The 20,452-nt window shown below is 55.8% G+C and overlaps 1 protein-coding gene across 3 annotated transcripts in view; it reads left to right on the forward strand.

Annotated features, from left to right (window-relative positions):
• The window catches only part of MAP2K5 (mitogen-activated protein kinase kinase 5), a 245,900-nt gene extending 243,467 nt beyond the window's left edge, over nucleotides 1–2,433 (forward strand). For all 3 annotated transcript variants that reach the window (XM_034993805.1, XM_034993808.1, XM_034993807.1), the window contains one exon: nucleotides 1,986–2,433. In XM_034993805.1, the coding sequence (XP_034849696.1) occupies nucleotides 1,986–2,090 (105 nt within the window). In that variant the 3' untranslated portion in view covers nucleotides 2,091–2,433. The remainder of the gene's footprint in view (nucleotides 1–1,985) is intronic.
• The last annotated feature ends 18,019 nt before the right edge of the window (nucleotides 2,434–20,452 follow it).

Consider the following 20,452-nt stretch of genomic DNA (forward strand, 5'->3'; position numbering starts at 1 on the left):
GAAAAGGAAATATGCACGCTCGGACTTTAGGAAGAATTCCCTCTATGTAGGCAGCGATTTAGGAAGGCAGGTGTAGGGTAGACACATATAAGGGGGGAGAACTGCGTATGGGAGTCAAGATGAGGCCCTCCTGGGTCTCTCCTGCCCCATCCCCCAACCCAGCTTCCTGCAAGACACCAACCCAACCTGGCCTCCAACCCCCCTTACCCAGTGGCAGTCTGCGAGGGGCACCTGCTCCCCCCAGTAGTCCCACAGGTGTGTTAGGAGCCCCGTGGAATGCCATGAGCAGATCACAGGAGGTGCCCAGATGGGCTCCAGGCCTAGCTCCATGATGGCCTCGGTGAGTCGAGGCCTTGGCACCCCCTAAGCTGAGCTCATTCCCTCCCTGCTCTCCTCCAGTGTTCTGTATGCCTCTGAGCTAGACCATGCAGGATGCTCCTGGGAATGGCTTTCCTTGCCTGAATTGAGAAAGCCAGGTAAGGGGATGCAGCAGGAGTCCAGGGTAAGGAAGCCTGGATGGTTTTCCTTCCTATCCCCAGAAACACATCAGGTCTGACCAAGCAGCCTCATTACCTACCCTGGCCTGGTCTTGGACCGCTCCTGCAGACACTGGGATCTGGGCACCCAGGGCATGCGAGCCCCGGGCCCACATCCCTCCTGCCATGTGATAAACTCATTTTGAGGCAGCTTGGAGCTGCGAGCAGGTGGCCAGTGGCTGGCTATCCCCCAGAGCTGCTGGTCAAGACTGGGGTATATTGGGAAAGCAGTGCTGGGAGCCCAGCTCACACCAGAAGGGAGGTGAGACGGAGCCCAAGAAGGGATCAGAAAGCTGGAGGTGCACTGGCACTGCGGTGGCTCAGTCAGTTGAGCATCCGACTTTCGGTTTTGGCTCAGCTCATGATCTCATGGGTGATGGGATCAAGCTCTGTGTCAGGCTCTGGCGCTCAGCAGGCGATCTACTTGAAGATTTTTCTCCCTCTCCACATGCTCTCTCTCTCTCTCTCTTTCTCAAATAAGTAAATCTTAAAAAAAAAAAAAAAAAAGCTGAGGGTTCAGGGAAGCTGGAGCTGGAAGGAGGTGGGGGGAAGGGAAGGAAGCAGAGAGACCCCCCACCCCACACTCACCCACTGTGGCTCCCTGAGTCTCAGGCTACGTTTCTGGTAGAGGAGGAAGCTGCCATGTGTGCATTTCTCAGCCGAGAAGCCACTTGGTGAGGAGGAGGGAAGAGAATGCTTTTCAGTTTCCCTTTCCCCTTTGACCTGTGGTCAGGGTGACTCTGACTGCCCCTGCTTTTTTCTGACCTTCCCTGGGAACTCCCAGGAGACCCAAAGACTGTGAATGGGAATCCTGATTCTTCAGGACCGCAGGGGAGGGGACTGGCTAAATATAACATGGCCTGCCTTATGGGCTAAGTAGGTTAGAGCCCGAGACAGGCCACATGGAGACAGTCCCGGCCCCTCCAAAGTCCAGCCCCAACCTGGTCACCAGGAACCAGAGTGGATCTGCACCCATCAGTGTGTCCCTCCTTCTCCTGCTATGTGTGCCTTCCCTCCACTCGGACATGGTGACTTATTCAGAGAGCGTTAGATAAAGAAGAACCCCGGAAGGGAGTGATGTAGCCTCGGAGGAGATGGTTCTCTGATCTGTGGGCAGCAGCTGGACTGGGGCGCTGGCAACCCAGGGGCCAGGCGTTGGCCAGCCCGCTGTTGGAGTGGTGCAGGGTGAGGAGGGGCCCGGCGGCGTGAAGAGACGACAGGCCCTCACCCGTGGGCTGGCGGGGCTCTCAGGAGAAGGTGGTCAAGCACGGGACAGAATCTGAGCTATGCAGAGTGGCTGTGAAATGGGTTGATGGTGTCCTCCTTCCCTCGCAGGGCGAGTGGGGGAGAAGAAAGAAGGTCCAAGCCGAGAACAGGCCTTGGCAAGTGTAATGAAGTGCAGAGTCTGGGGAATGTGTGTCACAGCCTCTCCTCCCCTCCCCCCCACAGGGCCATCCATTCATCATGCAGTTCAATGACGGAAACGCCGCCGTGGTGTCCATGTGGGTGTGCAGGGCGCTGGAGGAGAGGCGGAGCCAGCAGGGGTCCCCGTGACGCCACAGAGGGGTGCTGACAGCCCAGGACTGGTCACCAAGGGGACAACCCCCCCATTGCGCCCCCTTTCTGTTTGCCGTCTGCACCAGAAGAGCTTTGCTGGGCCCAGCTGCCCTCCTCTCACCTTCGACTCTGCTGGCAGATGGCCTAGCCCAGGGAGCCCTCCAGAGTGGCCAGCCCCTGCCCCCTCTCGTCTGGAGGCACTGACGGGGGTTGGGCAGAGGAGTGGGGGTATCGAGAACAGAGGCTTTGGTGCCCCTCTCCTTCTTTTTTCCTAACATTTTTCTTTGTAAAGGGTCAGGCCCCATCAGCATCACTGATGGGAATAAAAGTATTACTGCTACGTGACTGCCTCCCCCCATGAGGGTTGTGCTGTGTGGGGAGCGTCTTACCCCCCCGGAGGTGGGGATGGGGCGGGACCTCCCCTCAGCAAGGATGGATGGCAGTGCCCGAGCTGCCCTTCCCCAGGCACCGGCAAGCACCCCAGTGCTTCCGGATGTGCCGTAAGGAGGACCCCAGCCCAGCCCATTTGACAGACGAAAGACCGAGGCCTGCAGGTCCCCGAACCAAGTCCCATGGCAAGGAATAGCTGAGCCAGCAGTAGATCCGGGACCTCAGAATCCCTGTTGTATGCTCCTTGCTGGACTAGCGTTTGTCTATCCCGACAGCAGCGCCCACTCCGACACAGTGATCTGTCCTGGAGCAGCAGGTGAGGAGCTGGAAAAGGCCCCAAGCGGTTCTGAGGCCCTTCTCCCAGCTCCCACTCCCACACCACACCTCCGGCTCCTCCACAGCAAGCTGCCTCTCACTGCCTTTGACCCCACACCTGCGAACCTCACTCATCACGGCCATTCACAGCCGCCCTCTGGTAATCCTGCCAGGTAAGTGTGGTCACGCCCATTTTACAGGTGACGAACTGAGGCTCACAGAGGCTTGGGTTTCCACTTGCAGGTCTAAGTGGCATCTCCACATATCCAAAAGCAAACTTCTGATGCCACCGCTCTCCCGTCTCAGTAAGTGGTGGAGATGGAGATCCTCCCAGTGCCCAAGCTAACGTACTGGCACTCGGCCTTGACTCCTTTCTCCTTCACACCCCACATCTGTCCCACCTCGAAGACCTGTTGTCTTTACGTTCAAAATGTATTGATTCCACCACTCCTGTCTTCTTCCAAGGCCCCTCGCCTGGACCACCGCAACAGCCTCCCACCAGGCTCCCCACTCCCGCCCTGCCCCCGCATTCTGTTCTCCACGGCCACTAGAGGGAGCCAGTTAAAGCCAGGTGGTCATGGTCCCTTCCTGCTCAGAACCTCCAGCGGAGCTCCACTGGCTCGGGGGACAAGCCGAAGACCCAACAATAGGCCTGTGTGTAGGCCTGTATGACCTTACATTCTGCCCCCATTATTTTCTGACCTCAACTCCTATCACTCCCAGCTCCCTCCAGCCACATGGCATCTTCACTGACCCTTGAACACTCAGGCACACTGCCCACTGAGGGCCACGGCAAAGACATCTAGCCGACCCCGGGAGGTTCACACTCCCTCCATCGTGAAGGGCGGTTGCGGGAAGTCAGTGCCCAGCCCAGGAGGACATCCCCCAGACCCCCTTGCATTTAAGGGGGCCATGTGACTAGTGCTTGTCAATGGAAGGACAGAGCAGATGGTCCGTTGCTTCCAGGCCAAGAAGCATAAGGTGCAGATGTGCCTTCTCCACTCTACTTTCTCCTGGCTGTGCTGGAAGGCTGGGGAAGGCTGAGCCTCAAATGGAGGGAGCCTGAATCCTTGAGTCACCACGTGGAGGGATGCAGCTCATGCTGCATTGAGCCAGAACACAATTCCTTTGCTGATCTGTTACTGGCAGCCAGGTATCATGCCAACTAACACAGGCCTTTGTACTTGGGGTGGGAGCCCTGTCACCCACGTAGCCACGTGGCTCACTTCTACACCCGTCAGATCTGTGTTCAGATATCAGTGAGTTCTGACCGGACCATTGTTTAAAGTTGCAGCCTCCACACCTCCCTACCTACACGTTTTCCTTACTGCATTTGTTACCATGTGACAAACCACTCCTTTCACCATCTGTCTTCTGTCTTCTCGCTTCCTGTCCCCTATGTACACTCCCCACAAGGGCGGGGATTCTGGTCTGTTTTCTTCACACGGTAACCCCCGTGCTAAGAACAGAGCCCGGCCCGGCAGGTGCCCAATAAATGTTTGTTGGCTGAATGGCTGAGGTGGCGGGGCTGTGAGTCCCAGCCTGGGCTCGGACTGTTGCCCAGGAAGGAGCCGCCCTCTGTGAGGCATCATTTTGTTTTCTCCCGCAGGATTGGAGTCCTCCTGCTTTTAGTAACACTTTTCCAGGTGGTACAGGTTTCCAGCTGCCCCCTCGGCCTCCAACAGCGCGCTCGTCTTCTTACTGAGCAGGTGCTGTTGCCTGGGGCTGGGAAGGTCGCAGAGTTGGATGAGGCCCAGGCCATCAAGTCAGGGCTCAGGGCAGGGAGGGCTGCAAGGAGCATGGAGCGCGGACTCCCCGGAGAAGAGGCACTCAGGGAGCGGGGAGAGCTCGGGGCCTCCCCAGAGGGGTCTGCCTACCCCAGAATGTGAGGCAGCCACCACCCAGATGTAATGCTTACCCTTGCTTCAAGACGCTGCACCCAGCAAGCCTGTCATCCCCAAATCCCAAGCCAGGGGAGGGAGCGCAAACGAGCAGGTATTCCAGGCCAGCCCCGTGCTGAGGGCTCACTTCGACTCTCATCTTCACAGCAATGCCATGAGGTAGGTGGTAGTAGTAATCTGCCCATTTTACAAATGGAGAAACTGAAGCACAGAGAGACCAAGAGACATGGCCCGAGGTCTCCCAGCGAGTAAGTAGCAAAGGTTGCTTTGGAACTCCGAACCCCACCTTTAACCACAGCTCCAGAAGTCAGCTTCCCAAACATACATATGTGCTTGTGAACTTGCACACACGTGCCCCATCCTCTGTCTAGCACAGAATTGCACACGCACACACTGGTGTGCAAAGATGCCGTGTCAGTATCTGTGGGAATGGGGCCCAGGGATCTGCTCTGTGACCAGCCCCCGGGACACACAGGCAGAGCGCCCCCCAATGATACTGGGAGACACTGCTCCAGAGGGCACACTGTAGACCGGGTCTGGCTTCCAGGTTGACCTCGGACTGGGCATGTGTCCATCTTGAGCATCAGTTTCCTCATTAGTAGATGCAGGCGTCGATTTCAAGGAGCCCTGCGACTTCTCCCAGCCCTGATGTTCTGGAGCAGGGTTTACCCCCATGAGCATCCCACAGAAGTGACACACTTTGCCCCAGAATTATGTGCACCCACATGCACACACATGGGGTTTTGTTCACAACTAGGTTTGGAACCCCTGGAGCCCACTCACTCATGGAACCCATGTTGAAAGCCCCTGCTTTGGGGTGGCCCCCAAGGTCTAAGTTTCCTTCTATTCAAAGTCTTGGAAAGATGGGGAACTGGGCAATTACTGAGGAGTTCTCCTGCAAAGCCCCCCCCCCCCCCGCCCCCGGCTGGAGAGCAAGACCCTCTTCTGCTCAGGGGCCATGGGAGGGCTGAGACCTGGAACACAAAGGGCAGGAGTGAGCTCTTCCTCTGCCCAGAATGCCACCCCACCCATCTTCCCCCACATGTCCCATCAGGCATCTCAAATGGCACCTCTTCTTGGAAGCTTCTTTATTCCCTTCTCTGGGTACAGACTGTGAGCCCCCCCCAGGGCAGGGATGAGTCCTACTCCTCTCTCCGCAGGGCCTGGCCAGGGCTGGCAGGGGCAAGGCGCTCCAAGGTGTGGCAGGGAGGGCTGACAGAATGGAAGGAGGGGGCATTTGGGCCCCAGGCCCCTGGAGCAGCTCCCTCTCCCAGGACTTGTCACTATCCTGTCCTGGCCTCATGCTCCAACCCACAGTAAAGCCCGTCTGCCTCCTAACCAGAGCCTCCTGGAGACGTGAACCCCGTGAGATGCAGCTCCCGTCCTCTCAGAACTTCAGGGGGAGCTGAAGGGGAGCGTTTCTAGGACAGGAGCGTCCTCACGGGGCCCCCAGGTCACACAGGGGAGCAGGTACTGCCCTGGCTTGGAGGCATGGAGGCCCCTTGGCACTCAGCCCACTGTCCCTTCCCAGTTCTGTCCTTTGGTTTTCCCATCTGGGAAATAAAGGTTACAGAATCCCAGAGCTTTGGAGATCCTTCAAAAAGGCCCTGGGGACAGAGGGAGGAAAGTGGGACCCTTGTTCCCCAGGTGTGGTTAGACAGAGTCCTTGTGGCCCAGACCAGTCTGACCCAGAGCCTCCAGCCTGGGGCCCTGCTCAGGGGGGATGGTAGGCAAGTGCCAGGTGGGCTGAGTACTCTAACCTGGCTAGGGAAGGCTGCAGGGGCCCTGCCTGAAGGTCAAGGTCCTAGAGCCTTGTGCTCCTGCTGAACATATGCTTCCAGATCTATACACACTCAAGACTGAAGGCCAGAGTATAACCTCAGTGTGGGGTCCCAGGAGTGCTGGGCAGACGGGACCCTCTCGGTCTCACAGGTCAGTGGGAAGGGGATGGTCAGCCGCCTCCACATTGGCAGGGGGAGCCCAGCAAGGCCATAACGCTGCCTCAAAGGCGGCCCCTGTCCCACTGACTGCCGCCCACGTTCCCCATGAGAGCTTCATCCTTTAGCTAAGTCTGGGCCCTATCAAGATGGGAGCCTCTGTTCTCAGTGTAGCGGGGAGTAGGGGGGACAGAACACGGGGCCCTGCGTCCTGGGGGGGGGCGGCGGTGGGGGGCGTGCCAGGCAAGCTGGCCAGGAGGGCAAGCAGGGAGCCAGCAGTTTCTGATGCGGTACTGGGGCAGGTGGACTCCCAAGACTGTTCTGGACCAGGTCCTAACTTGCACGCGGAGGGTCAGGGTGTTTTCACTACAAGCAGGTGGGACGCGGCCAGCAGCAGCCCCGAGGGGTGTGTGGCGATGTGGGGAGGGGCCGGCGGGGGAGCCCGGGGCAGGCAGAGGATGGTTCAGGGCCAAGTCCCCGAGCCTGGCCCTTCGTGGGCACTGGCTGCTCGCGTGGAGTGGGGGCAGCAGAAGGAGAGTGGGAGGAAGTCAGCCAGCCTTCAGTGGTGGGGCTGGGTTGGGGGCGCTTCCTTTCCGGTGGGCAGATCGGAAACGGGGAGGCCCCCCTCAGCTGGCCGGGCGGGGCTCCTCCGCGGGAGGCCGCGTGGCGACCTGGAGAGAGGCTTCCGGTGTGGGGCGGGGGTGCGGGCGGCGGAGCCCGGGCCTCGGAATGACAAGTTTTGTGCTGAACAACTACAAATATTGGCTGTGGCTTCGGACAGTCTGAAAAAGACTTTGTTTCCTCCCTTGGCGTTATCATTTGTCTTGTTTTGAAGCCAGAGATTTGCAGGCACGAACTTACAGACTAAAGTTTGTCTTAATTGCTGTGGTGTCACCACGTCTCTGGCAGATAAGAGCACAATGAACGAGTCGATGGGGCTGAGCCCTCCAGGTCCCTCTTCTAAAGTGAGACAAATCTCCCTCCTTTGAGCCCAACAGTCCATCGGCAGCCCTGTCCTGTATTTATCTCCCTAACAGTTTGCATTCACTTGCAAGGGATTAAAAAGTCTCTCCTGTCCACAGACTTAGTTAAAGGCATTCAAGTCGGGGGAGTCAGGCTGTGCCACAGGTTCTTCCCAGGGATGTGCTTTTTATCCCCCCCTTTTTTGGGGGGGGGGGAGGGTGGTAGTAGGGAAGGCAGTGGGGATACACACTGGGAAAAGCAGCAAGGGTGGCAGAATGGAGAAAGAGGAAACGGGTACCCAGAGTGCCCAGGTCAGATCACTTTCGTTCTGAGAAAGAAAAGAAATAATACTTCTTGCAGCATCCACTGGGCCCGGCAGACTGCCTGCAGCCTCACCTCCTCTGGCCCTCCCAGCACCCCTGCAAGGGCGGAGCATGATTAGCCCCCCTCTGTCTCCCGCTCCCAGCTTCCATCACAGGAGGTGATGCTCTGCTCCCCGAATGAGCCAAGCCTTTGCATAGGCAGTTCTCTCAGCCCGACACCTTTCCCAGCCACCCCTTTGCCTCCTAACTCCGACTCATCCTCCAAGACTGAAATGCAGTTCTGGGGAGGGAGGGGTAGGGTGGGGGGGATGGGCACACTTGTCCACCTATGGCCCCAGAGCCCCCGTCACTGCCCGGCCTCGCTGTGCTGTCCTGATTTGTTTTCTTACACCATCCATCTGCCTCATTCCAGTGAGGGCCCAGGAAGGCAGGAGCTGGGCAGCACAAGCATTCAGGAGAGATGCTGGGGTGGGGGGGGGACGTGTAGATAAATACATGGGGGGGAGGGGGGGGGCTACAGCGAACTCAGTGAGGAGGCCTCGTCCTCCTGCCTCTGGGAACAAGATCCTAATGCTGTGGAGCCATGGGGCGTAGGTGCTCTTCAGTTTCCTTATTTTTATAATAATTAAAAATATATATTTTAAATCCCTTGGTCAGCAAGGCAGTGGGAGAGGCAGCCTTCGGTGTGAGTCTTCTGACGCGCAAATGAAGCCCTTCTCCTCTCCTGGGGCCTCCAGGGTCCCTTTTTGGCAATCCAGTGGGGGAGATGGTGGAATGTAGCAATGAAAGAAATGGGCTTGGAGTCACACAAACCTGGACCCAAGTCCTGGCTCTTCCACTGACGGACTGTGTGGCCCTGGGCAGGATGCCTAGCCCCTCTGAGCCTCAGTTCCCTCATTGGTCAAATGGGGTAATGACAGTACCACCTCATGGGTTGTTGATGTCATTATTAAGTCATCGTTGATGCTGACCAGGACAGGTAGGTCATGCCCCTCCCCCCACCCCACTTACACCCCCACACAGCCACTCCTCAGTCCCTGTGACTCCCCACTTTTTGTCTGCCTCCCTCCATCTGTAGGAGGCAAAATAAGAGAACCGCCCCCCCCCCAAAGAAATTCACATCCTAATACCCAGAAATGATGGATATATTATGTTACATGGCTAAGGGAAATTAAGGTTGCTAATCACCTGTCCTCTAATCTTAAATTAAGATTATCCTGGATTGTCCAGGTCAGCCCAGTGTGATCATGGGGGCCCCTGAGAGCAGAAGAGGAGGCAGGAGAGAAGCGGAGTCAGAGATTTGAGGCTGTTAGGCTGCTGGCTTTGAAGATGGAGGAAGGAGCCAGGAGCGGAAGGATATAAGTGGCCTCTGGAAGTTGGAAAAGGCAAGGAAACGGATTTTCCCTAGAGTCTCCAGGAGGAACACAACCCTGCTAGCTCCTTGCTTCTAGCCCAGGGAGACCCACTTCTAACTTGTGACCTCCGGAATTGTAAAATAATAAATCTGCTGTTTTAAAACAGTGTGCTCATTTGTTAGAGCAGCAGCAGAAACTAAAACAATGTCTCCTCTTCATTTCCAGCCCAGGCTGCCCAAATGCCTTTGGAACAAACCCATGTATATATCCCTTGACAGTTTACAAAGCCCAGGTTCTAGGCTGCCGTCCTCAGTGGTCCTCCCCGTTGACCCACCTGCACCCTCACGCTCTCTCCCAGCACCATGCACCCAGCACCACCAACACCCATCCTTCAAGAGCCAGGCTCCCTCGGACCTCCAGCTCCACTCCCCTCCTTGAGCCTTGGAGGCTGGGCCCTTACAGGACCTCAGCCATCCTGGGCACCAGCTGGCACGGGGAACGCCCGGGGCTTCCCTGGATCCTCAGCGGTACCCACTGCAGGCACTGCAGACACTGTTATTCATCAAATACTTCCTCAGCACCTCGTGTGTGCCAGGAGCTGGGGACACAGTGAGGAACAAGGCAAGTCCCTGCACTCTGGAGCTCACGTTCCGGCAGGGCAGACAGACAAGAAAGAATACCATAACTTCAGGTGAGAGCAATTGCTGTGAAGAAATAAAGCAGGGCAAAGGACCAGAGGATGAGGGCTGGGGGGGCAGCCGTGCTGTTGGGAGCAGGGCACTTTCCCACTTCCAGTGGTACCAGCTAAGGAAACTTGAGCCCCCACCATATGCCAGGCTCGGTGCTGGGCCCTTGGCTTATCTCATCTCAGTTAGTTCTCCCAATAATCCTATGATGCCAATCCAATGATGCCATTTCACAGTCGAGAAAGCTGAGGTGCAGAGAGGCAAAGTGATTTGCCCAAAGCCACATGGCCAGGAAGTAGTAGCCCTAAGATTTACACCCATACCTGCCTAAAGTGCAAGCTGCTCCCTCAGGAACAACTGCCCCCTGTAAGATGCGGGCTATGTTCTCTTAGGACTCTTACTCCAAGAGAGTAACAGAGAGAGACAGAACACCCCGTAGTCACTCCATCCCAGGCCGGTGTAGTAGAAGAGGCACATTCCACAGACACCAGAAGGCAGCTGGGGAAGTGAATTATCAGTGGGAAAGGGGGAAAGCCTCCATGATATTTGCTGGAGAATGACTGGTTCTTAATTCTTGAGTAACTATGGTGAACTCCATCTGCATCTGCAGAGGGAGGAGGCTGAGGGGGCCCTCCTCTGGGGAGGCCCCATCTCTCCTGGGGAAAGAAGGATAATCATTTCTCCCAACCAGAAAAGCCAGTAGGGTGCCAAGACAATTTAATGGGGAGAGAGTCATCTTTTCAACAAATGGTGCTGAGACAACTGGATATCCATATGCGAAAGAATGAATTTAGATCCCTACCTCACATCATGCACAAAAATTACCTCTAAATCGATCATGGCCCTAAATGTAAAAGCTAAAACTATAAAGCTTAGAAGAAAATGTTAGGTGTAAATCTTACGACCTTGGGTTTGGCAAAGCTCTCAGATATGATACCAAAAGCACAAGCAGGAAAAAATAAAATCAATAAATTGGGTGTCATTGGGGCGCCTGGCTGGCTCAGTCATTAGGTGTCTGCCTTTGCCTCGGGTCATGATCCCAGGGTCCTGGGATCAAGCCCTGCGGCGGGCTCCCTGCTCAGTGGGAAGCCTGCTTCTCCCTCTCCCACTCCCCCTGCTTGCATTCCCTCTCTCGCTTTCTCTCTCTCTGCCAAATAAATAAAAGTCTTAAAAAATAAATAAATAAGTAAATAGGGTGTCTTCAAAAATTAAAACTTTGGTGCTTTAAAGGACACCCTTAAGAAAGGGGGAAAGACAACTCACAGAATATATTTGCCAAACCTGTATCTGACAAGAGACTTGTACCTAGAATATATTAAGAACTCTTTCAACTCGGGCGCCTGGGTGGCTCAGTTGGTTAAGCGACTGCCTTCGGCTCAGGTCATGATCCTGAAGTCCCTGGATCGAGTCCCGCATTGGGCTCCCTGCTTGGCAGGGAGTCTGCTTCGTCCTCTGACCCTATCCCCTCTCATGTGTTCTCTCTCTCTCCTTCTCTCTCTCTCAAATAAATAAAATCTTTAAAAAAAGAACTCTTTCAACTCAATAATAAAACTAGAGATAACCCAATTGAAAAAGTGGGGAAAGGATTTGAACAAACATGTCTCCAAAGAAGATGTACAAATGGCTAATAAGCACATGAAAAGATGCTCAAAATCATTAGTCACTAGAGAAATACAAGTCAAAACCACAATGAGATACTATTTCACACCCACAAAGATAGCTATTGTTATAGAAAAAAAAAAGAGACGATGGGGCACCTGGTGGTCCAGTCGGTGGAGCATCTGACTCTTGGTTTTGACTCAGAATGACTGGTTCTTAATTCTTGAGTAACTATGGTGAACATCCATCTGCATCTGCAGAGGGAGGAGGCTGATGGAGCCCTTCTCTGGGGAGGCCCCATCTCTCCTGGGGAAAGAAGGATAATCATTTCTCCCAACCAGGAAAGCCAGTAGGGTGCCAATTAATGTTCAGGTGGTGATCTCAGGGCCCTGATCTCAGAGTCGTGAGATTGTATCAGGTCTTTGTGCTTAGTAGGGAGTCTGCTTGAGATTCTCTCTCTCCCTCTGCCCTTCCCCACCCCTGACACACATGTTGGCATGCCCTAAATAAATAAATAAATGAATAAATAAAATCTTTTTTAAAAGAGAGAGCTGATGATAAGTGTTGTCAAGGATGTGGAAAAACCAGAATCCTCATATATTGCTGGTAGAATGTAAAATTGCAGTGCTTTGGAAAAAGTCTGATGGTTTCTTAAAAGGTTAAGTGTAGAGTTATTAAATGACCCAGCAATTCTACCCCTAGATGTATATTCAAGAGAAATTAAAAAATACAACCACACACACACACACAACTAAAACATACAACCACACAAATTACTTGCACATGAATGTTCATACCAGCCTCATTTATAATAGCCAAGAAATGGAAACAACCCAAATATTCATCAATGGATGAACAGATAAACAAAATAAAGGATACCAATACAAAGGAATATTATTTGACAATAAAAAAGGATAAAGCACTGATCCAAGCTACAACATGGATGAACCTTAAAAACATTATGTGACATGAAAGATGCCAGACACAAAAGACCACACATGGTGTGTTTCCATTTAGATGAAATGTTGAGAATTGGCAAATATATAGAAGCAGAAAGTAGTGGTTGCTTAGGGCTGGGAGGGTGGGGAGCTGTGGAGTGATCGCTAATGGGTACAAGATTTTTCTTTGGGGTGATAAATATGTTCTAAAATTGATGGCTGCATAACTCTTTGAATATACAAAAACCATTGAATTGTACACTCTAAATAGGTGAATTGTGTGGTATGTGAATTACACCTTAGTAAAGCTTGACCTTCCCAGCACCTGGACTCCACCAATGCTCAGGCAGCTGTCTGGAAGTGATCTGAGGCTGTCGAGGAGGGGAAAACTCACGTATGCTGAGCATCCACTCTGTCACGTGCTTTGTGCAGGCTGAGACTACGGGAAGGATTTTCAGGACCCAGAAAGAAAATGTCTCCTTAAATTTCGCACCCTAGGCACCTCCCTCTAGCCCCAGATCTGGGTATGTGCCATACACCCAGCAGCTTATTTAATCATTATAACATCGCCGTAACACCCTTATGACTACTCCATTGATGCGGGTTTGAAGACTCAGAGCAGAACTGGGATTTGAACCCAGGTCTTGCTGGCTCCAGAGTCCATCCTCTTTCCAGCCCTCCCCATCCACGCTGAGTGGAAAGAGGCCCTGGGAAGGAAGCCCCTTACAACCAAGGAGAGCTCAGCAAGCCCACCAGCTGTTCCCCCACCTGCCTGCCAGTACCTATCCCCACCTTCTTTTTTGAAAAGATTTTATTATTTATTTATTTATTTAGGAGAGCGAATGAGAGAGAGAGAGTGTGTGCTGGGGAAAGGGCAAAGGGAGAAGGAAAGAGAATTTCAAGCAGACTCTACCCTGAGCGAGGTGGCCAAGGTGGGGCTTGATCTCAGGAGGCAGGGCTGATCTCAGGACCCTGACCTGAGCTGAAACCAATAGTTAGCCGACTGAGCCACCTGGGCACCCCTATCCCCACCTTTCAAGAGAGCAAGCCTTTGGGGGCTCTACCTGAGGAATCTTGCCTGAACCTGTGAGGATGGTGGGAATCCCAGGACCTCCTAGACATCACCAGGGAGCACAGAACCTTCTACTCTTGAAGAACCAATTGGCCACTAGACACCAAGGGTACCGTTCAGTCATTATGGCCAGCAAGTCAACTGGGACTTGGGCTGGGGCTCACAGCCTTTACGCTAAAATGCTGTTCACTCATTCAATCAACAAATATGGTGAGTACCTACTGTATGCTAGACCCTGTTTTAGGCCCCCTGGGAATACAATAGCAAATAAAACATTCCAGGGAGAGATTCAGAAAATACTCACAAATAAATAACTACTTGGGAAGTATTAATTGGTGAGCAATCTAATGATGAAAACAAAACAGTACGAGACAGAGGGATGCGGGCCCAGGGAAGGAGGCAGACTTAGAGGAGGCCCAGTGTTGTGTCCAGGAGAGCATTCTGAGACTTCTGAAAGGCAGACACTGGAAAGAGAAGTGAAGCCAGTCTGCTCTGTGGGTCAGAAGTCTCTAGATGCCATTGAATTTTCTTGGTGTATTTCTTCCAGTTGGTAGGAAGTTTCTGCGTGCCCACAGTCTCCCCATGCTAAGGACCTTGGAAAGAGGCTTGTGGCTAAGCTGGCGCTGACCAGAGGGGAGCCATTGGAGGGGAGGGTAGCTGGGATATGAGCAGGGACCCAAACTAGAGATCTGGAGGGAGAGGGAGCCCTGGGGCCAGCCCAGCTACTTGCCCACCCACCCTCTTTCCATATACCTCTGCTCAGGTCTTGGAGGCTTCTATGTCTGGTTGAGGCAAAGAAATCTGGTCCTGGGCTCCCCACTCAGGCCATCCCAGCCTAACTTGCTTCCCCAAGTGCAGAGCAAACCCCAGGATGAGCAAAACCAGGCCTTATGACCTTTGAACTTTTCCCAAAGCCTCTTGGCTCCGGAATCTACATTAGCCCAGGTGCTTAGGTCCCACTCCCCACCCCCCCAGGGCTCCAGAAGAGAGATGAGCCTCCTGAGTGGGTCAATCCTTCGCTCTCAATAGGTGCTGGACAGTGTGCCCATCCTATAGATGCAGACAGATACTGAAGCCAAGTGAAGGTCCACGTCACTCAAGTGGTGAACAGAACAACTGGCTCTGGGCCTCAACTTCCCTTGCTCTTTCCGATGACCAGGAGCTGGGAGGCTTCCGCTGGGAGGAGTGCTGGCCTGGCCTCTGATTCCAAAGAGCCAGGTCTGGGCGACAGAAACCCAGAGTGTGCAGCCTCTGGCAAGTCCCAGCCCTCCCGGAGCCTCAGGCCTCCCGGCCGCACCCAGAGCGAGGTGGGCGGGTAGCTCCGAGCACAGTTACGCTGGTTCTGGTAACTGCTCTCCGACTGCGGCCCAGCAGGCCCCGCCCAGCCACCTTCACTGGCTCGGGCTGAGGCCGCCGGGCGGGGTTCGGGTCTATCTGGCCGTCGGATTAATATCCAGATATTAAGTAAACAATAAATTAGCAAAACTACAAGAAAATTTTACAGCCCTTTGCATTTGGCAATCATTGAGTGTTAATTAGAAATTCATTACAATTAAAACCCTGCCTAAACAGGGCCTGCGCGCCTTAATTACATCTGATTTTTAATTCAGAATACGTGTTTACACAGTAAGCGCTACGTACCCCATGATTATCCCCAATCCTCTTTATACTGTACTAATTATGTAAATTAAACCTAATTAACTGACGAAAACTGCCGTTAATTCAACTGGTAAAAGATATGTGTTTGTGGAGAAGGCGCGGCCGCCCAGCCCCAGCCCTTGCCGGAGCTGGAATGGGCTCCCGGGCGCCAGGCCGCGTGGACGCGACGCCCGGGACGCGGAGGCAGAGCGGATCCGGCGGGGGTAGGGGGGTGGGGGAAGCACGTGATCGGAGTCCGGCCCTCCGACCTCAGTGCCACCCCGCAATGGATAAAAGAGAGAATCCGCGCTAATGGGGGTCAGAAAGACCAAGGGCATTGAGTGCCGCGGGCTTCCCAGACTCTGCACTGGGCTGCAGGATCCACAGCTCCCTCTGAGGAAGACGGGTCCCATCCTCCCCCGTCTGAGCCCGAGTTCAAGTCCCCAGCGCTGCCCCGCACTGGCTGCCTGAACCTGAGCAAGTGACCTGGCATTGCTAGGTCTGTTTCCTCTGCACGACGTGTTGTGTGATAATAAAAGCTCCTCCCGAGCTGCGCGGTCCTGCACATCCCTTATCTTCCCATCACTAAGTGAGGTTCTCCCAGCAGCGTGCAAGGTACATTTGGCGTCTGGGAAATCAGTCTGCGTCCCTTATTGCCTGGGGAATCTGGGTGGGTTGGCTTTCACTTCCTGACCTTCAGGTTCCTGCCTGTAAAATGGGAATAAATGATCCCTACCTATTCCCACGGCCACTGTGAGAACCGGCTGTGCAACTGTAAAATGCGGTTCATGGTGATACTAACCAACCGGATGCTGGTCCAGAGAAGAGCCCAGACCCGACCCCCGAGACCCGCTCACTGGAGACCACTACCCCCCAAGAGAGCGATGTCACCTCCCCAGCCTCTCTCCACGCGCCTGCCGTCTTTCTCCAGCTCAGATCCTGGATGGAGCGTTGGGTGGGTCTGCGAAGCCAGTCTTGGGTGCAGGGAGCTGTCCGCAGCTTGGTGCTGAACGGAGACGCAGGGGCGACCCCTGCACCGCCTCAGTGCCACAACCCGGGGAGGGAACTTTTGTCTGAGAAGTCCCCCGGGGCCCTGGGGCCCGGCTGCCGGAAACGCCCTAGAGGTCGGCCCGGAGGCGCTGTTGGCCCTCACAGTACAATAGAGGCAGGACAGGCAGGCTTTGCCCCTCCTCTTTCCACTCCCACCTCCCCACTACCCCGGGGGCGTCCTGGCTCTGCGATCGTTGTCACTACCACACCGCATTCTGAGATGCCTTTTAAAAAATCATTAGGAGCCTAAGAATAATTACCGAACGGGATTGTAATTATGGGATGGGGGAGGCCGGGCAGAGGGAAGGGGGATGAGCAGGTGGAGGGTGGGGGTGGCTTTCGGACTGGGATGGAAAATGGGTTCCTGTTTACCTCGGAGGGAAGTGTAACGGGGCGGGGGAGGGTAAAGAGAGGTAGAGTTAGAGCGGGACAGAAGCAAAGCCTGGGAAAGACACATTAATGGAGGAAACAGAGGCAGAGAAAAGGGCTGAGAAGATTCTGAGAGAAAAGAGAGAAAGGCAAGGAGGTCCAAGAGAGAGAAAGATGGAAACCGAGGGAGGTGAAAGAGCAAGAGGCCACTCTAGAAGGGACCCCGCAGAGCAGACAGAACCCTTAAACTTGGGGGTAGTTTTTGAGGCTTCAGATAACACGTTAGCCAAGGGGAGGAGGTGACAAACGAGTCAGGCCGGGCCCCCTCTCTCCAAGGGCAAGGCCTGGGCCATCCGTTCGCTCCCCCAGAGGATTCTCCCAGGGTCCCTGCGAGCCAGGGGAGAAGAGAAAAACGAGAGGAGAGAAGTGGACTGATGAAGGAGGAGTGACGAACCCCAGAGGAGGCGGAATGCAGGAGGGGAGAGGGCCTGTAACCCAGAGAGAAAGGGAAAACGAGGGGGCGGGGGCGAGGGCGACCCCGCGCCGCTGGCCGCGGAAGATTTATGGCGCCGTTCAGGTTCCAAGGACGGGCTGCGCTAGCCGCTGCTGCCAACGTCGGAAGCCGCAGTGGCCGCTGCGTCCCCTGCCCGGGCGGCCCGCCGCGCCCCGGGCCATCCCTGCCATTATTAACTTCTGTTTGATTAGGGTAATTGTTCAAACTTAGGCTGGACAGTATGATTAATTACAGTTTAATTAACGTGTCCATTAAGGACACTTAATGCCATGGGGGGGTTCGAGGGGGCGCCCGGGTATGAACAAATAGGGAGGGGGTGAGACTGGTAACTCGAATGAAGTCGAGACGGAGATTGAAAGGGAGAACACGGTGACCCAAAGGGGTAGTGTGGGGAAAGAATAGTGAAGACAGAAACCTACAGGCAGAGAGGGGAGAGAAGGGTGGAGAGAAATGGAGCTTTGCAAAGAAAGAAGATGCCAAGGAGTGTCTGTAGCATCAGGGGGCTAAATCCCTACCTCGGAGAAACTGAGGTAGCAGGAGAGCTGGAGAAGATTCTAGCAGCCACCTAGAAAGTAGTTGACCCCGGGTATCTCCCAGCGATGACTTAGTGCCTACCCTGGGCAGGTCGCTCTTGGTGGAGGGAGGCAATCAAGGTGGGGAGAGGTGGCCCAAATCCAATTCCACTGCTTAGTGAAGGAGTCGCCCCTCCCCAGGCTGGAGCTGTCCTGACGCCTTCCAACCAAATCAGAAGCGGTGGGGAAAGTTGATTCTGCCCCTTCCCAGCTACCCAGCCCCCATAGCCCACACCCTTATCTCTGCCCCAGCTGGCCGCTGGTTACCCAACTGGCTCCCCGGGGCCACTCTCGGGATCCACTGCTTTGGCCCCAAAGTGCGATGCCCTTCCTCACGCCCCTTCTTCCAGAGCCTTCCTCAGCCCGGTCAACCGGCCTTGGCCCAGACAACTCCTGGCCCTTAGGCGCGGAGAGCTGGGCCCTCCCCACTTCGTTCAGGGAGGCAAACTTTGCGGCCCCAGGCCCTTCCTCCCTCCTGTCCCCTCTGGCGAGCGTGGGCCGCAGGTGCCGGGCGCAGGGCGCAGGTGTGCGGCCGCTTACCTGGGGCGCGCAGACCCGGGAGCTGCAGGAGGCGGCGGGCGCGGCGCGTGGCCCGCGGGCTAGAGGACCCCGGGAGGGCGCGAGTGACTGCGCGGGCGGTGGGTGTGGCGCCCCGGCTCGCAGCTGTCAGGCGCGCCCGCTCCGCGCCGGCCTCGCCACTCGGGCTGTGATCGCGCCGTGCCCGTCGCCGCGCCATGCGCTCCAGGCTTCGGCCTCGGCTCCGGGCCCGTCCGGGGCCTCGGGGGCAGCGGCGCCGGGCGCACGTCTTCGCTCAAGGGGCCCTGGCGTCCCGCGCCCGCTGAGAGCTGGCGCCGCGCGGGAGGGGCCAGCGGGGCCGCGGGTGTGAGCGCGAGGAGCCCGGGAGCGCGGCTGTGCGCGCGCGCGGGGAGGGGCCGCGCCGTCACCCGGAGAGCCCGGCGGATCCCGGACTCCCGCCCGCCGCTCCGCCCGCCGCGCACCTCCTCTCACCGCTCGCCCGGCTCCAGCCGCCGCCGCACGGTGAGTACCCGCGTCCGGTCGCCCGCAGCCCCCGCGCCCTGCCCCTACAGCTTTTTTCGTTTAGTTCCGATTTGGGTTCTAGCGGCTGTTGTTTTTATTATTATACCTAAAGACTCCATCGCCTCACTCCCACTGCTGTCCGCCTCCCGCCTCGTCGCCCTCTCCAAGCTCACCCCTCAAGCCCCAGGAGCCGGAGAGGGCCCCGCAAGCAGCCCTGGCGGCTGCTCCTGGCCGCTGCGTACAGCTCATTGCCCGGGCTTTCCGCTCTGGCCCTCGAAATTCGGCTCCTTTCCTAGGGCCCCCCTTCTCCTGGCTCTGGGGCCCAGAGCCCCCTCCACTCCGGAAAAGCCCGCGGGGCCCCCAGACCCTCAGCTTGGGGAGGACGCGCTCTGCCCTGAGGAGCACCCTTCACTGCATGCGGGCAGGGCACACTTGCAGGTTTCGGGAAACCGAGAAGACATCGTCATTTCCCAGAGCCGCGGAGCCCCCCCCCCCCCGTCACCTCCCCAAGCCCGCCTGAGAGCTCTTCAGGGGGGTGCAGGGCTTGCGTCGGCTGGGGAGTTAGGACAGTGTTTTTGCCTCCTAAGATGTTACAAGGGACTTCAACGTGAAAGGAGGGTCAACTTGTTTCAATTCGATCCGCTGAGATGAAGATGAAACAGACAGATAACAGATAAATAGCTTGATACTTGAAGAAGGTATGAAGACAGATGGGAGAAAGAGGAGCGAGCTGGGAGAGACAGGCAGCTCAGGGACAGATAAGATCGACAGATGAGGGGGCACCTAGACAAACAGGGAGGGGAAGAGACAGACAGAAGAGGAGCCCAGTCTCTTCAATGAAGGCTTTTGAACTTGGATCCCCTGTCTCACAGGAGCTGCCCCTCTGAAAATGGATTTGCCTTTCCTGACGAGTTTAGGGGAGGGGCCCACGGGGTTGAGCTGCCTGGGCCTCAGGAGCGCCTGCAGCCGTGGGCCGGATGAGAGCCTTTGGTGTCTGAGGACACGTGGCAGGGCCAGGCGACCTAGAGGGCCCCAAACATCAGTCCCTGGGTCCTCCCGCTGCTGAGGTCCACGGGAGAGGCTGCCTCCCTGCCTGGGCCAGAGATCAAAGCGTGGGACCGGCAGCAACTTTTGACCTGGAGCCTTGTGGCTTCGGACACCGGCCAGGATTCTTCTCAACCCGTATGAACTGGGACAGCCCGGCTTGAAGTATACTCAGAGAGGAGACGCCCCCAAAAGAGGAAGCCCAGAGCCCGGAGAGACTGCACTTAGCCTGAGCAGGAAAGGCATATCTGAAGAAGGAGGAAAACTTAGGGAATGGGCTGTTAGAAGCAAAGAAGTGGCTCCTGAGAAACTTCCTCGAGAACCCCTCTGTCCCCACGCGCTAACCCGGATGGAAACCGGCTTTGGTCCGGAACGCAGCTAAAAATGCAGAAAATGTGGTTAGGAACTGCGTGACCCTGGTTCCACTGATGGCTGGGGAAAAAAACGGTTTGTATTTCCAGCCGGAATCTTTCTGCTCAACGAAAGCGAGGCTCAGGGCGTGAGAGGAGAAGCTCGGATTTGTGGAAACCAGTGCTGTTATTCCGGGGAACCGGCTTGGCACGGAACTGGGTGCGGTGGGGGCCGCCCTGGGGCTAGGCGCGCGCAGAGTGCTTTGGAGAGCCGGGTTCAGCACCGCGAACAGCGGTCGTCTCAG

The sequence above is a fragment of the Mirounga leonina genome, unplaced genomic scaffold (genome assembly GCF_011800145.1).
Source record: "Mirounga leonina isolate KUSES-001 unplaced genomic scaffold, KU_Mleo_1.0 Mir_91, whole genome shotgun sequence".
NCBI classification, from domain to species: Eukaryota; Metazoa; Chordata; class Mammalia; order Carnivora; family Phocidae; genus Mirounga; species Mirounga leonina.